This window comes from Macaca nemestrina, chromosome 10 (genome assembly GCF_043159975.1).
Source record: "Macaca nemestrina isolate mMacNem1 chromosome 10, mMacNem.hap1, whole genome shotgun sequence".
NCBI classification, from domain to species: domain Eukaryota; kingdom Metazoa; phylum Chordata; class Mammalia; order Primates; family Cercopithecidae; genus Macaca; species Macaca nemestrina.
In genome coordinates, this window is record NC_092134.1 from 67,255,488 (window position 1) to 67,273,417 (window position 17,930).

A 17,930-nucleotide genomic window follows, 5' to 3' on the forward strand; every position below is an offset into this window, starting at 1 on the left:
TTAAATATTACTTCATTCAGAAAGCCTAGTTTATAGAAAGTGCCCAATAAATATATATTATTATTTTAAAATAATGGTAAAAACGCATCCTCGGTGTGATTATTGAAAGAGTGGATGAATGAGATGGGTATTTGTTGAGTGGATGGGTGACTGGGACATGGGTTCTATCACTAGCAACTCTCCAGGTGAGAGGACTTAAAAAGTTTGTTGAGAACAATCTGAGAAAAGTTTCACTTCAGATGACGCCGGGAATGTAAACCATTTTCTCTTCCATCCTAACTCGGAGCCATCCCCGCTTTCTCCGCCCAGCTGGAATTTTTGAGGCGAGAAAATCGACTCGCTCGGGATTCGCCCGCCGACGCCGCTCGACTTGTTGGGGCTGGGCTCTTCTTCGCGGAAGAGGATAGGAGGCGGTTGCGGTTGCTCGGCCAGGGCGGGTAGGGGTGCTGTTGCAGTCATGGCTGACCCCGACTCCCGGTACCCTTGCTCCTCGATCGAGGACGACTTCAACTATGGCAGCAGCGTGGCCTCCGCCAGCGTGCACATCCGAATGGGTACGTTGTCCCCTCTCCAGTGCCTCCCAGCCGCTTGTCCGCAATGCTCGGTCTTTAGAAGCCGACTTCCGGCTTCAGAGGGACAGCGGCCGTCTCCCGGGACTCAGGAGAAAGAGGGCTGAGCTCCCTGCCCTCTTTCTCCGGGAACCGGAGGACTGGCGCCCTCCTCCGGGAGTCGGGAGAGGCGCTCCCTCCCCTCCTAGCGGGTGTAGGAGGGCCCAGGCCCAGAAGACTTGCAGCTCCCCTCTGTGCGCCTCGGATCCCCAGCGGGCGCCGCGGTGTAGGAAGGGACGGATGGAAACCGCCGCAGCCTTAATTTGGCATCTTGAAGTGAAAAGAAACGTGATGGAAATGAGTCAGTTGATCACTGTGACGTACACACGAGTGGAATCAGCGGCCTAATGCTTTTGTTCTGTGGGGTGCCGCGTTACATGTTTATATTTACCGTCCTATGCTAGGCTGTAAGCTCCCTGACGGCACTATTTCCTGTCCGCAGGGCCCAGAATGCAACAGGTCTTTCTGAGTATTATTGAGGAAGTTGCTGAACACAGAAGCTTCCTAAGTCAGTATCAATGTTTTAAGTTATTACGTAGTAGCCAATGGGCAGAAATTTTTGAATTTAAAATCCTTAGCTTCATCTACGTGGAAGCCATTATCTGCTCTAGTTTGGCCATTTGATCACCGAAACTGCCCCAGACTTTCAGCCTGTCTAGGCAGCTGGAACTTGTTCTGGAAAAGGAAAGATGAAGATAGTTCTGATGTGCTAAGAATCTTGGTGCCTAGAACTTGTTCTGGAAAAGGAAGGATGAAGATAGTTCTGATGCACCAAGAATCTTGGTGCCTAGCATTTATATTTTTGGAATTGAATTTTGAAATTATTTTGGCAAGTGAATTCAGCTTTTTTAAAAAAAAATTGTGGTAAAATACAGGTAACATAAAATTTACCATCTTAACTATTTTTAAGTGTACAGTTCAGTAGTGTTAAGTTATTCACATGGTTGTGCACTGTTAAAAGAAAAGCTTTAGACACATTAAATCTAACGGAGTTTAAGCACAGAATGATTTGTGAATTGGGCAGGTCCCGGAACCAGAAAAGGTTCAGAGTGACCAGTGCTGCCCCTTGGTGGGAGAAAATTTATGGAGAGAGAAAGTAAAGTGATGTACAGAAAATGGAAGTGAGGTACAGAAACAGTTGATTGGTTACAGCCTGGCTTTTGCCCTATTTGAACATGGTTTGAACACTTGGCCGTCTTTGGTTGGCTGAAACTCAGTGATTGGTTCAAGCGTAGGTTACAGCTTGTTTACACATTCAGTTAGGTTATAGTTCACTATATACCGAGAACCCCTAGGCCGAACTTAAAGGGATAACTTTAGACTAAACTTATACACCATCGAATATCCAGAACTTTTTAATCTTGCAAAACTGAAACTCTGTACCTATTAACTCTCCATTGCTTCCTTCCCCTAGTCCCTGGAACCACCATTTCACTTTCTCCCTTTGTAAATTTGGCTTCTCTGATACGATCAGTATTTGTTTTTTTGTGATTGGCTTATTTCAGTTATCATAATGTCTTCAAATACATCCATGTTGTGGCATATGTTAGAATTTCCTTTTTTTTTTTTTTGAGACAGGGTCTCACTTTGCCACCCAGGCTGGAGTGCAGTGGCGAGATCACTGCTCACTGCAGCCTCTACCTTCTGGGCTCAGGTGATCCTCCCACTTCAATCTCCCAAGTAGTTGGCATTACTAACGCAGGTCACCATGCCTGGCTAATTGTTTTGTATTTTTGGTAGAGGCAGGTTTCTCCATGTTGCCCAGGCCAATCTTGAACTCCTGGACTCAAGCAATCCTCCCACCTCAGCCTCACAAAGTGCTGGGATTACTTTGTGTGAGCCACTGCACCTGGCTGCACAATTTTCTTTTTAAGACAATAATATTACTTTGTATGTATATACCAAAGTTTGTTTATTCATCCATTGATGGATATTTGTGTTGCTTCTACCTCTTGACTGTTTTGAATAGTGTTGTCGTGAATATAGGTGTGCACATACCTCTTCAAGACTCTGCTTTAATTCTTTTGAATATATACCCAGAAGTGGAATCGCTGGATTGTGTGGTAGTTCTATTTTTAATTATTTAAGGAACTGCCATACTGTTTTTGATGGGGGCTACATAATTTTACATTCTCAGCAACAGTGCACAAGGGTTCACCTTTTTCTACATCTTTGCCAACACATTCTGTTCTTTTCTTTCTTTTTTAAAATGAAAGTAGCCATCAGATGAGTGTGAGGTGATATGTCCCTTTGGTTTTGATTTGCATTTCTCTAATGATGTAATGATGTTGCACATTTTAAAAATATGCTTGTGGGGCATTTATGCATTTTCCTTAGAGAAATGTTATTCAAGTCCTTTGCCCAATAAATTTTTTTAAAGCAATTTTAGGTTCATAGCAAAATTTAGCAGAAGGAACAGAGTTCTTATGTACCCTTTCTGCTTTTCCCCAAGCCTCCTGCACTAATAACATTCTGTACCAGAGTGGTACGTTTGAAATTTAAGACTTCTGTTTATCAAAGAACACAACAGAGTGAAAAGGCCTATAAAATGGGTGAAAATATTTGCAAATCATATATCCTATAAGGGAATATCCAGAATACATAAGGAAATCCTACCATTCAATAACAAAAAACAACCTGATTTTAAAGTGAAGAAAGTCAAGAGAATAAGATAGACTACATACTGGGAGAAAATATTTGCAAAAGAAATATCTAATAAAGGACTGTTACCCAAAATATACAAAATAACTCTTAAAACTCAACAATAAGAAGACAAATAGCGTGATTAAAATACAGGCAAAAGACTTGAACACATACCCTACTAAAGAAGATTCACAAGGTTGGGTGCAGTGGCTCACACCTGTAATCCTAACACCTTGGGAGGCCAAGATGGGAGAATCACCTGAGCGTGGGAGGTTGAGGCTGCAGCAAGCTGTGATTGTGCCACTGCACTCCAGCCTAGGCAACAGAGTGAGACCGTGTCTCCAAAAAAAAAAAAAAAAAAAGGATCATATATACCAGGATTTATTCTTGGAGCTGTGTTGTATTCCATTGGTCTATATGTCTCTGTCTTTATGCTATTACCACACTGTTTTGATTACTGTGGCTTATGTAATAATAAGTTTTGAAATCAGGAATGTGAGATCTCCAGCTTTGTTGTTCTTTTTAAATATTGTTTTGGCAATTTGGGACATTCCATATAAATTTTAGAATGGACTTTCTATTTCTGTGAAAGATGCCATTGGGATTTTGATAAGGATTGCATTAAATCTACCCAAAGTAGGTTACTTCAGGGTAGGACAGGGATAGAATATGGCAGCCACTGCAGCAAATTAAATGACTAGAGGTGGTATCAGGTGTGTGAATAGAAGGCATTCATTAGAGAGGCCTTGGTGACTCAAGGGACTGCCATTAAGGAAACATTTGAACCATTAACATAACATTTAATAAATAAAAATATTTTTTGGACAACTCCTTTCTAATGTATGTAAAGACAGTGAGGTAAATAAAAGTTTTGGAAGTCACAGTTACTGTTCTTAAGGCATTAGTTAGGTTGGCCACTAGCCAAACTAATCTATGCTAGCAGCTTAATTAAATTCTAAAGTACCAAGTTTGGAGGGTGTTTGGGGAAGGAATCAAGAGTGTGTTGTTGAAGACAAAATAAAATAAAGAGATAAATTAAACACTTTGTTTGGGAATAACAAAATTGCCACTTGGGGTATACATACAGATCGGGGTGGTCTGAGGAACAAAGAGAAGGTTGGGGATTTTATTAGAAAGAACAATATTACGTATTGCTTTGCAAGAACCTTCATTGGCACTAGAGAAGCATTTGGGAATTGGCAAACAACTATTTTGATAGTCACAGCAGGTTGTTTCAGCAGCTGCTAGGTAAAACTGTGCTATTCACCCTGAATGAGTTTTCCCTCAGCTCCTCAGCTCTGATTTAGTTGGGTATGACATATAATCACTTTTACAGTGTGAACTGGAATAATCTAGGAGAGCTATAAGAGGAAGTGAAATCCCAGTGGAGGACTGAGTTTGCATACAGTAGTCCCTCTTTATGTGTGGCAGATACATTCCATATTGTGTTAATACAATAGCTATTAATAAGATAGAACAAATATAACAATATACTGTAATAAAAGTTATATGAAGTGGTGTCTCTCTCTCTCTCAAGATATCTTATTGTAGGTGATATTTCCAGACTGTAGTTGACCATGGGTAACTGAAACCTTGAAAAGCAAAACTGCAGATGAGAGAGATCTACTGTTTGTGCAGGGAATTCACGGGGTGGAGATGGGGGAGACAGAATTTGTGATGAGGCATGGAAAGGTGAGAATGACATACCATATGGTATAGTGAGAAGAATGGCCTTTTTTTAGTGATGTTGGGGAATAGTACAGTGTGGTAGAAAGAGCCCTGGATTTAAGGGTCTGAAAATTAAACACAGTCCTGGTTGACAGCAATGTAGAGAGGCAGGTTACTTTGCCTTTCTGATTCTTAGATTCCTTATCTGTAAAAGAGGCATAATTGCTGCTCTTCCAACTATACCAAGTGGTTTTAAGGGTCAGGCAATTATTTCATTTTAAATACTCCTCCTGTGTTGGCCTCCCAAAGTGCTGTGATTACAGGCATGAGCTAATGCACCTGGCCTATAGACTGTTTTAAGGAAAGAATTAATTTTATTCTTGATTTGCTTCTGCATCCCTCACGTCACTATAACAGAGCTGATTGCAATACCAGATACTCAGCATTTGTTCACCATAAATATTTAAATTATGCAGGAGCATTTTATTTAGGAGTTCTTATCACTAGGTTGGTAACTTAAGCTGACTACACCGGTACTAAATAAGTGGTTCTCATTTGTCTTTGGTGCGTTACTACTTAAAAGGTTAAAAATGCTCTGCCAAAATAAATAAATAAATAAATAAAGCGGCTCGGTGCAGTGGCTCACGCCTATAATTCTAGCACTTTGGGAGGCTAAGGCTAGCAGATTGCCTGAGCTCAGGAGTTCGAGACTAGCCTACGCAACACGGTGAAACCCTGTCTCTACTAAAATACAAAAAATTAGCCAAGTGTGGTGGCGTGTGCCTGTCATCCCAGCTACTCAGAAGGCTGAGACAGGAGAATCACTTGAACCTGGGAGGCGGAGGTTGCAGTGAGCCCAGATCACACCACTGTACTCCACCCTGGGCGACAGAGCGAGTCCCTGACTCAAAAAAACAAAAAACAAACAAACAAAAACTAGCTGCTTGTAATGTGTATATTTTCTTTTTTTTTTTTTAATTTATTTATTATTATTATACTTTAAGTTGTAGGGTACATGTGCATAACGTGCAGGTTTGTTACATATGTATACTTGTGCCATGTTGCTGTGCTGCACCCATAATAATGTGTATATTTTCTGAAAGATACTTTTTGAATAATATACATCTAAAATGTCAAGGTTCACTGGTGGAAAACAACAAATTATGAGGCTACAAAAAAATTTTATGAGAAGACCCCTCTGGGAAGTGAGGAGGCCTCTGCCTGGCCGCCGACCTCTCTGGGAAGTGCGGCGCCCATCTGCCTGGCTGCTGCCCTGTCTGGGAAGTGAAGAGTTCCTCTGCCTGGCCGCCCAACTGACTGGGATGTGAGGAGCGCCTCTGCCCGGTCGCCGGCCTGTCTGGGAAGTGAGCGCCTTTGCCCAGCCCCGGCATCATCTGGGAAGTGATGAGCGCCTCTGCCCGGCCGCCGCCTTGTCTGGGAAGTGAGGAGTCCCTCCCTCCGGCGGCGGCCCTGTCTGGGAAGTGAGGAGTTCCTCTGCCTGGCCGCCCAGCTGACTGGGATGTGAGGAGCGCCTCTGCCTAGCTGCTGCCCCCTCTGCCCGGCCACCGCCCTGTCTGGGAAGCGAGGAGCGCCTCTACCCGACTGCCACCGGTCTGGGAAGTGATGAGCGCCTCTGCCCGGCCACCGCCCTGTCTGGGAAGCGAGGAGCGCCTCTACCCGGCTGCCACCGGTATGGGAAGTGATGAGCGCCTCTGCCCGGCCACCGCCCTGTCTGGGAAGTGAGGAGCGCCTCTGCCCCAGCCACTGCCCCGTCTGGGAAGTGACGAGCGCCTCTGCCCGGCTGCCACCGGTCTGGGAAGTGATGAGCGCCTCTACCCGGCTGCCACCGGTCTGGGAAGTGATGAGCGCCTCTGCCCCAGCCACCGCCCCGTCTGGAAAGTGATGAGTGCCTCTGCCCGGCCACTGCCTTGTCTGGGAAGTGATGAGCGCCTCTGCCCGGCCACCGCCCGTCTGGGAAGTGAGGTGCTGCCTCTGCTTGGCTGCCGCCCCGTCTGGCAAGTGATGAGCGCCTCTGCCCGGCCACCGCCCGTCTGGGAAGTGAGGAGTTCCTCTGCCTGGCCACCCAATTGACTGGGATGTGAGGTGGGCCTCTGCCCGGCTGTCACCCTGTCTGGGAAGTGATGAGCACCTCTGCCCGGCTGCTGTGCAACCCAAGTGTGAGGTGACAGCCTTGTGTGTGATCTTTCTGCCTCCCCAAGTTTGCATTTTCGACATTAAAGTTTACTTTTTAATTAAAAAAAAAATGATGTGAGAATGAATTTCTGAGTATAGTCTCGAGCACTTTTACAGTGCTGATTAAACTAGTATATATAGTGTATTGTAATATATGTATGATATAGTCTGTTAAGCTAGTTTATTCTGCAGTAGTCTTTCATAGTTTCATAGTATGTATATACCATAATTTATGTAACCATCCCCACTTGATGGTTGTTACCCTTTTTTTTATTCCTTCAAATAGTGCCTCAGGGAACATCCTTCTATATCTTTGTAAATTTCTCCATTATGACTTTACTATAAATTTTTGGAAGTGAAATGAGGCAAAAGAGTATGTGTATTTTAAATTTGATTGATCAGTTCTCTAGAGAGATTGTACCTTCAGCAAACAATATATGGGGATACCTTCTGCACCCTCACCCACACTGAATATCATCAGACTTTTTCATCTCTGGCAGTCTCGTAGATCAAGGATGGTGAACATTGTCTACAAAGGGCCAAATAAGAAATATATTCATCTTTCTGGGCCATAAGATCTCTGTTCCAGCTCAACTCTGCCATTGTGCAAAAGCAGTTGTAGAGGATACATAAGTGAGTGAGTGCGATTGTGTCCCAGTAAAACTTCAGTTACAAACCCAGGTAATGGGCTGGCTTTGGCCCATGGGCCGTACTTTGCTGACTCTTCTGGTAGGTAAAAATGTAATCATGTGTTAATTTCCATTTCTTTTAGCTATGTGAGTGAAGGTGAGCATTTTCCTTTGTTTACAAAACTTGACTAGGCTTTGTCTTAGATGTTAGGGATCTAGTGGTGACCAGACAGACAGTGTCTCAGACCTCCAGAGTTGTCATTTGGATGAGGCAGTAGGAAAGACAGACCCTAAAGAGGTAAGCAAATAACCCCCTAGCGCTGAAGAAAAGAAACAGGTGTGAGTAGAAACTAGCGTTTAGGGTGGCAGCTATTTTAGTTAAGGAATGGCCAGAGGAAGAACTCTTAAGGGAGATGGCGGGTGGATTATATGAGAAGGAGCTAGCCAGGCAGATTAGCTATCTATTGCTTTGTAACAAATTGCCCCCAAATTTAGTAGCTTAACATAGCAAGTATTTATTACACAATTTCTGAGTGTCAAGAATTTGGGAGGGTCTTACCCAGGTAGTTCTGACTAAGGGTCTCTCATGAGGCTCCAGTCAAGATGATTGGCCAGGACTGCAGTCACATGAAGGCTTGACTGGGCTAGAGGATCTGCTTTTGGGAAATTTCATTCCCATAGCTATTGACTGGAGGCGTCAGTTCCTTGCCACATGAACCTCTCCTACAGGGCTGCTTGAGTGTCCTCATGACATGGCAGCTGACTTCCTCCGGAGCAAGCAATCCAGGGGAGAGCAAGGAGGAAGCCTCAGTGACTTTTATGACCTAGTCATGGAATCATACAAATCATTACATCTTCCTTATTCTATTAATCAGAAGCAAGTCACTAAGTCCAGTCCATTCTCAAGGGGAGGGGATTTAGGTTCCACCTTTTGAAGCTAGTGCCAAATAATCTGTAGCCATATTTTAAACTACCACAGTCTTCCCTCTGGTCACAAATTACTTATCTGTCTTCCATATGCAAATTAAGATCCTGCATAATACCCCAGTATAGCATCATCTCAAAGTCCAGAATCTCATCATCTAAATTAACCCCAGGTGTTGATGAAGCTCACTAGGTGTAGCTCCCTAGGTGTAGTTCCTTAAGTACAGCTCCCCTCAAATATTTTTAAACTAAAAAGACAAATGATCTGTACTGCCATACTCAACATCCAGTGGTGGATAATATGAGGTGGTATTTTTGCCAATGTAATTCTTCAGAAAACTTTGTAGGTGTCTTGTGATTCTTAACTGGGTTTCATTCCATTCAATAATAAAAGCCACACCCAAAAATGTCTTAGCATGAACTTTGGCTGAGACTGCTCAGTGAAAACTTCCTTAAGTTTCTCAAAAGCCCTATTGTCCTATTGTTTGAAGGTGTTTGTTTGTTTGTTTGTTTTTGGTTTTTTTTTTTTTTTTTTTTTTTTTTTGAGACAGTCTTGCTGTGTCACCAGGCTGCAGTGCAGTGGTGTGATCTCGGCTCACTGCAACCTCCGACTCCTTCCGTCTCCCTGGTTCAAGCGATTCTCCTGCCTTAGCCTCCTGAGTAGCTGGGATTACAGGCACGTGCCACCACGCCCAGCTAATTTTTGTATTTTTAGTAGAGACAGGGTTCCACCATGTTGACCAGGATGGTCTTGTACTCCTGACCTTGTGATCCACCTGCCTTGGCCTCCCAAAGTGCTGGGATTACAGGTGTGAGCCACCGCGCCTGGCCTGCATGTTTTTTTTTGTTGTTGTTGTTGTTGTTTTTTTTTTTTTTTGAGGCACAGTTTTGGATATTTGTGAGGTCTTAACTAAGGATTTTACAATTATGCTCTTTATGTATTTTTTTGATGTCCCAGAGTCAGAAGGCTTTCATCTTTTTTTTGAGACGGAGTCTTGCTCTGTTGCCCAGGCTGGAGTGCAGAGTGCAGTGGTGCAATCTCTTTGGCTCACTGCAAGCTCCGCCTCCCAGGTTGATGCCATTTTCCTGCCTCAGCCTCCTGAGTAGCTGGGACTACAGGCGCCCGCCACCACGCTCGGCTAATTTTTGTATTTTTAGTAGAGATGGGGTTTCACTGTGTTAGCCAGGATGGTCTTGATCTCCTGACCTCATGTTGCGCCCGCCTCGGCCTCCCAAAGTGCTGGGATTAGAGGCGTGAGCCACGGCGCCTGGCCCATCTTTTTGTTTTAACAGTTCTTCCTTTAGCTGTGTATTTCTTCTCTTACATTTTAGTATAAGCAACAAGAAGCCAGCAGGTACCTTCAACACTCTAGAAGTCTCCTTAGTTTGATCACCCACTTGATTAAGCACATTTTCTACTTTTGATGTTAACATAGCTAACACTGTTGCTCAACTTTTCCTGAATATATAATAAGCATTCTCTTTCCTCCAGTTTGCACAAAATTTTACCCACTTTCCTTTAAGCCGTCACCTGCAGCAGCCTCAAACGCATTAACTTTCTACAAACAGTTTCTTCAAGGCTCTTTTAGCCTTCATCTCACCGATCTGCCAGCTTCCATCTATTACCTGATTCCAAAGGCTGTCTCCCATATTTTAGGTGTTTGGTATGGCAGCACCCCACTTCCAAGTACCAAGATATAAATTCTGTTTGTGTCACAAATTACCCTAAACCTTAGTGCTTTAAAATAATAAACATCATCTTAGTTTCTGAGAGTTAATAATCTGGGTGGTTTTAGTTTAGAGTTTGTCCTAGGTTGTGGTCAAGATACTGGCTAGTGCTGGTCGTCTGGAGGCTTGACTGGGGATGAAGGATGTGCTTCCAGACAGGCTACTCACAGGGCTATTTATAGGAGTCCCTGGTTTCTCACTGGCTGTTGGCAGGAGACCTTACTTTCCTCTCACATGTGTTTTTCCATAGGGCTCCATGAGTTTGCTCACAACATAGCTGGCCTTCCCTGAGTATGGATTCTTAATGGGGTGCTATTGACCCCATTAGGTGAGAGTTGGTTCTTTAGAGGGATCTGAAGATCTAAAAAAACTTAAGATTTTATAATGGCATATATCCTTCCAAAGGGTGATGGTACAACAGATATATAATAAATTTGTGGCATTAAAATTTTATTGAGGGGGCTATTAGGAAAAAATACCTGGAAGGCTGCTTACGTGGGGAATAATGAAAACAAGGTTGAGAAACACTGTCCCAGAGGTAATGATCTAAGAAACAGCAGGAGGAAGCCGTAATGCCTTTTATGACTCGGTCTTAGAAGTAGCACCCTGCCACTTTCGCATCATTCTTTTTGTTAGGACTCACTTGAAGGGAGTGTCAGAGAACTGTGACTTATCTTAAACCACCACTTCATGTAAAGAAGGATAAGGGCATTCTGAGTAGAGGAAACAGCAAGTGCAAAGGCCCCAAAGCAGGAAGGTAACTAATGTGGGTAAAGCATGGTGAGGAAGAGGGAGAGTGCTGAGATGAGATTGGAAAGGTTCTACATCATGTAGGATCTTGTAGGTCCTATAAAATCTTTTGTATTTTATTTTAAGTGAAACGATTATTTAAGTATTTAAGCAGAGTCACATGATATGGTTTACTTTACAAAGATACCAGTTTGACAGAGTATGTGGAGAAATAGGTGGGACAAGAGTGAAAGCATGGGGACCAATTAGAAGGTTCCTCCAGTGGTCCAGGTGAGAGATTAGGCACACTTTGACTAGGGAGGTAACAGAGGAGACCAAAAGAGGCAGATACATTGCACTTTCAAAGGTAGAACTGCGGTAGTTGATGATAGATTGGGAACAGGGAGGGGGTAATCAAAGATGACTTCTATGTTTTTGGCTTTGAGGATGTTGGTGCTGGTTGTTGATGAGAAGACTGGGTGAACAGCAAATATGGATAAATGAAGAGCTCCAATTTTGGCCATGTTAAGTTTGAGATGTCAAATAGAAGGGAAGAAATGAGGACTCAACAAAAATTGGAAAATTTGAGTAATATTCTTTTCATGTTGAATCTTTTATATTTTCCTGAAAGCTGTATATGCATGTCCTTTGCTGCTACTTATATTATTCACAATGGGTGTCAATACTGCTTTTGCCTGGGATTTGGCTTATGATACTAGAGTATAGAAAAAGTTGTGGTCTGCAATATCTGCTTAAGGATAATTTTTTAGTATGAACTTAAAGGCTTAGCACAAGTTTCTTTAAAATGTTTTGAATTGCAATAGTAATACATATTGCTAGTATCTAAAAAACACAGATTAGTAAAGAACTGAATATGCAAATTATCCTCAGTAATACTGCGCAGGGTATACGAGCACTTGGATGTATATTATTCTAGTCTTTTATTATGTATGCACTTGAGTACATACACAGATATACAAATAAACATTAGATCTTAATGTGCACATTGTTTTGAACTGTAAAACAGTTTTACAAAATGGTAAGAAATAACACTGATTTTCAGTGCTTGAGAATACATATCATATGGATTGGCTTTGAGTTACATGAGGTACCTAATAGGGTATGAGAAGTAAAGAATACATTCCAGGGCCAGTCATGGTGGCTCATGCCTATAATCCCAACACTTTGGGAGGCCAAAGTGGGTGGATCACTTGAGCCCAGGGGTTCAAGACCACCCTGGGAACGTGGTGAAACCCCATCTCTACAAAAAATACAAAAAAATTAGCTGGGCGTAGTGGCATGCGCCTGTAGTACTAGCTACTGGGCAGGCTGAGTTTAGGAGAATTGCTTGAGCCCTGGAGACTGGAGCTGCAGCGAATCATCACACCACTGCACTTAAGCCTAGGCGACAGAGTGAGACCCTGTCTCTCTCTCTCTCTCTACAGTGAGACCCTGTCTCTCTCTCTCTCTACAGAGTGAGACCCTGTCTCTCTCTCTCTCTCTCTCACACACACACACACACACACACACCCCATCCTGGTGTGGTGGTGTGGGCCTGTATTCCCAGCTACTTGGGAGGCTGAGGCTAGAGGATGGTTTGAGTCCAGGACATGGAGGCTATAGTGTAAAGAATACAATTTTTTTTTTTCTCATAGTCCAGAAAAATCCCTTGCAGGTGTAATGGCTTGACCTTTGGTTTAATAATTAAATTTGAAGAAAGATAGCCCAAATAATATTGTCCATGCCAGTAGAATATTCTTTACCCTGCTTTTATGAAAAAGATAGAAATGACTTCCCAAAGCATTCAGCCCCAAAGCATTCAGACATGAGGGCCTTTTTAAGAAAGTAAGTCGTAGATCTGTTGTGGAGTTGAGAACTGTTTATCTCTAAGCCAAAATACAATGGACACTCAGTGTTCTTATGAATCATTGGTTAAATTATATGCCCAGTAAAATTTGTTTAAGACGTTAGGAAAACTCATTCTAGATTTTGGAAAGAGTGCCAGAGGGAAAAATTAAGATTTAATATTTGGGCATTTTGATGATTAAATACTTAGTATTCATGAAAATTCCCTTATTATTGTGAAAGATTCATTTTTATTTATTTATTTTTAACTTGATATTTGGCTGACATGCCATCAAAGGACTTCACCCTTCCTTGGAAAGCCAGGTCTTTAGTAGGAATGTATTTCAAAAGGAACATCCACCATCTAATGCTCATCTACCCAGCAATGCCATGATAGGCAAGAGACAACATCACATTTTCTTTTGTTGGGTAAAAGTCATTCAACATGATTTTTATTGCCTGCCTAATCATAGTTCTCTAAGTAGTGGTACCATTATTCTGTTTCATTTCAGAATAATACTTTTTCTCTTCCCTGACTAGTAAAATTCACCCTTCATTAATTTAGTAAAAATTTATTTAAAAGCAAATAAAATGTAATGACTGTTTATTCAGTGCCATCCACTAGGCTGAGTGGTGGGAGTAAGGAAATGAATTAGGCTTGTTCCCAATTATTAGGGAGCTTTCGGTCTTTACAGTGTAAGGGGGGTGAAGGACAAGTAGATTTATCAATTATAAAGTGATTAGTGGTATGTTTAGGGTTCCCCAGGAACATGAAGGAGAAACATCTAATTCAGAATGGGGAACTGAGAAAGGCTGGATCTTGAAAGACGATTTGTAGTTAGCCGGAAGTGTGAAGAGAGAAGGTGGGAACTGTTATTAATGTTTTATTTCTGAAGATAGTAGTGAGTTCTTGGAAGTTCATTGTATTTATTTGTTTCACTGTGTATCAGAAGACTTTAATAATAAGCATTTAATCATTAAGCCTTAGAGGTGATTTCTGGGTATTGATAACAAAATATTATGAAAGTAAGGATTTTCTATTGTATAGAAACTAGAGGCAGGGGTGCTATAAATGAGAAATAATAATAGATGAGTGAAAGTAAGTTTATATATTACTTGCCTTTTCAGGATAAGTTTCATTTGGGGGAAACATTTTTACTATTTTTGAAATTAAGACATAAAATAACTTAGGTTTATATGCTTTCTATTTCTCCTTTTTAGATTCAAAATATAATCATTCTTTTAAAATGTTCTGCTTTTAGTCTTTTGCTATGTTGTATCCTGCTGTGTACAACTAGGCATTTAATACATTTTTCATTTTGATGAAATCATTTACATTCTGGCCCACTAATTTTTTTAGGCTCATGCTTTTTGTAGGGAGCTTTAGATATCTCATACAATTTTAAAATTATTTTGGAAGCTTTGTATTCTTGTCTAGTTTTAGTTATATATTACATTATTAGGATGAAAATTAGGAAAGAATACATGTAAGAAACAATTTTTTAAAGAGGAAATTTGATTTTACTGTTCTATGATAAATGCTTAAGAAAATAGTAATGTATTTTGTTTTCTCTTTTAGCCTTTCTAAGAAAAGTCTACAGCATTCTTTCTCTGCAAGTTCTCTTAACTACAGTGACTTCAACAGTTTTTTTATACTTTGAGTCTATACGGACATTTGTACATGAGAGGTAATGTAATGAGATGATAATGAATCATTTTCAGACATTGCATATGATCAAAAAGGCATATTATAAACAAAATCCACTTTTTTTTGTATTAACTTTTGAGGTTAAAATGTAAAAAAGGTTCATTAACTCTTATAAGCCTGATTAGTTTTTTTTTGATGAAGAAAAATATTCCACAACATGGTATTTACCTCTGAACTTTTTAGCTTCAGTTTCTTAGGGTTAAACCCTCATCCCCTGGAATAGTATTAAGAATTTTTTCTGCATGCCATTTTTAAAAATCTTAATTTTAAAAAACTTTATTAGACTATATTCCCTGTGCTCAAAGCCTAAGACAGTATTTGAAAAATAAATGTGCATTCATTTTGCTTTTGGCTCAAGACTAGGATAATTTCACCAAGAAGTTTTCAAAAGAGCTCCGCATGATTCATCCCTAATCTTTAATCAGGGATGAATCATAATTATTTCCATGATACAGTTTCGTTATATTAAAGGAAAGGAGAACTAATGAATATTTTCATAGAAGTAGAGAATTTCTGTCGTCCCTTCTCCCCACCAAAGGGGGATCTTGAACTATTAGTTTACTATTTGAGGTATAATTCTTAAATTTAAATTACAGCCATATGGCAAATACCCTAAAAAAGTAGTTATTATTTAATTTCTTTATTGTATAATATTAGTGTACTAATTGCAAACATTATTCAAATATTATAGAAGTTTATATGGTAAAAAGGAAAAGTTTCCCTCATTCATTTTGGGCTCTTTTCTTTGTCCTGAGGCTCCTTTCTACCTTGTACTCCTCAAATTTTCCAGATATAAAATAATTTGATAGTTTGGTGTGGATCATTCCAGATTTTTTTTACCTGTACTTTCATAAACATATACAATAGATAAATTTTATTAAATTGGATAATACTGCTCATGCTATTTTTTTTAAGTTGAAACACTTAATATTATGTCTTTCAGTCCTGCCTTAATTTTGCTGTTTGCCCTCGGATCTCTGGGTTTGATTTTTGCATTGACTTTAAACAGACATAAGTATCCCCTTAACCTGTACCTACTTTTTGGATTTGTGAGTACTTTGACTTTCTCTATTCCCTTAACAATTATTCCTGAGTTTTAAATAAATGCATTTATAATACATATATAACAATGGCAGAACAAAATTAATGAGTTTTTTTAGAGTACTTTAGGAAATTACTTGTAATTGTATAGTCTTTTAAAACCTTTAACAGTTTATTAGTTTCAAAAGTTTTTCTGTTAATATTACTATGTAGTGGAAAAAATGCTGAATTGGAATCAGATGACCTGGCTTTGCTGCTATCTGATTATGTGACACTTGGCAAGGCATTTAGCCTTTCTGTGCCTAACTTTTTTCATATGTAAAATGAGAATATTAAAGTAGATAAATCCCTGTGATACCTTCTACCGCTAATATTCTGTTATTTTCTTGGAAAAAAATTATGTTGTGGTTTTAATTTAATAAAATTTAAGTTCTTTATTATTAACTCTTCTGTGTTATTATCTTACCACTCTGGTCTTTTAAGGAACCATTTTGCTCAAATGATGTGCTTTAGTAACTTCTTTCAAAATTATAGTTGGGAGAACCCAACTTTAAGTCATGTGTGTTGAGATATTTGTGAAAATTAAAACCCAAACTACCACTTATGAAAATTCAGTTTAGAATATGACCAGAATAAGGGGCTAAGCCTCAAGTTATGTGTTTAAAAAATTATTTTGCCTCTTCTCATCTAGTATGACTAGATTCTAACCTTAAAAATTTACTTCAAAGCATTCCAAACTAATACTAAGAATACTTGGGTGGGCGCAGTGGCTCATGCCTGTAATCCCAGCACTCTGGAAGGCTGAGGTGGGCAGATTGCTGGAGTCCAGGAGTCTGAGACCAGCCTGGACAATGTAGTGAGACCCCATGTCTACAAAAAAATACAAAAATTAGCTGGGCATGATGGTGTACACCTGTAGTCCCAGCTACTCAGGAGGCTGAGGTGGGAGGATCACTTGAACGGGGTGGGGGAGGTGGAGGCTGCAGTGAGCTGAGATCATGTGACTGAACTCCAGCCTGGGTGACAGAGTGAGACCCCATCTCAAACAAACAAAGAATACTTGTAGTCAGATAGGAGTGGGAAAAGCTATTGATTAGATTAAAATGCTTTAAACTAAAACGTTTGTGAATTCTGGTGAGTTTGTGTTAAAATGATAAAGAAAAGCTGATGACTTTGAAAGTTTCAGTAATAGGAAAGATTATTCTTTTAAATCTTAAGCTCTTTTGTTTGCAAGATTGTCAGTCCTAACTCAAGTTATCGCAAGTAACAAGGAGTTTAAGGATGTAAGAACTTGAGAACCCACCAACCCAAATCCTCTTCAAGAAGATTAACTGGAGAACTGGAGGAAGGTTCCAGAAATGATGATATCATAGGAAATTCAGTGACAAGAGTTTGTGTTCTCCTCTCCCTCGTTTTATTACATCTCTTCTCTACCTCAGTTGTCCTTATACATTGTTTTCCCTTTTTCTGTCTTTAATTTTTATATGACCCATCGTTTGCCCCCATAGAGTCATTTAACTTTAGCTCCCACTGCCATTGCTTTAATCTCTGAGTTCAGATTCCTGGGTCAGAAAGAATCTGGTCCTGGTGGCTCACGCCTGTGTGATCGCCACACTTTGGGAGGCCGGGGCAGGCGTATTGCTTGAGTCCAGTAGTTCGAGACCAGCCCAGGCAACATAGTGAGACCTTGTCTCTGCAAAAAATAGAAAAATAAGCCAGATGTTATGGCACATGCTTGTAGTCCCACTACTCTGGAGGCTGAGGCAGGAGGATCACTTAAACCAGGAGGTGGAGGTTGCAGCGTGTTGAGATTGCACCACTGCCCTCCAACCTCAGTGACAGAGTGAGACCCTGTCTTAAAAAGAAAGAAGGGGGTCAGGAGGGAGGGAGGAAGAAAGGAAAAGGAAGAAAGGAGAGAGAAAGAATCTGATTGGTACACTTGGTTGTTGGCACAGGTCACATTGTAGGCTGTTAGTCAGTATATGGGTTGCCAGGCCTTGGGTCAGAGCCAACTCCTGGCCTAGTCAGCTATGTCTCAAGAGAGAGGAAGTATTAAAAAAAAAAAAAAAAGGCCATGTAGAATTCCTCTTCACATCTACATGTAGCCTCCTCTCAGAAAGACTGATTTCTATGTGGGAAGATGGTATGGGTCAACTTTTGCCCAGCAGGGAGAGGTCCCACTAGAAAAGCATCAACCAAATGCTTATAGGCAAG

At 40.7% G+C, this 17,930-nt stretch overlaps 1 protein-coding gene across 1 annotated transcript in view; it reads left to right on the forward strand.

Moving 5' to 3' along the window:
- Window positions 1-383: 383 nt before the first annotated feature.
- LOC105473433 (transmembrane BAX inhibitor motif containing 4) overlaps window positions 384-17,930 on the forward strand; it is a 30,981-nt gene continuing 13,434 nt past the window's right edge. The window contains exons 1-3 of the mRNA XM_011727260.2: window positions 384-554; window positions 14,547-14,655; window positions 15,619-15,724. Coding sequence (XP_011725562.1) covers window positions 458-554; window positions 14,547-14,655; window positions 15,619-15,724 — 312 coding nt within the window. The 5' untranslated portion in view covers window positions 384-457. The remainder of the gene's footprint in view (window positions 555-14,546; window positions 14,656-15,618; window positions 15,725-17,930) is intronic.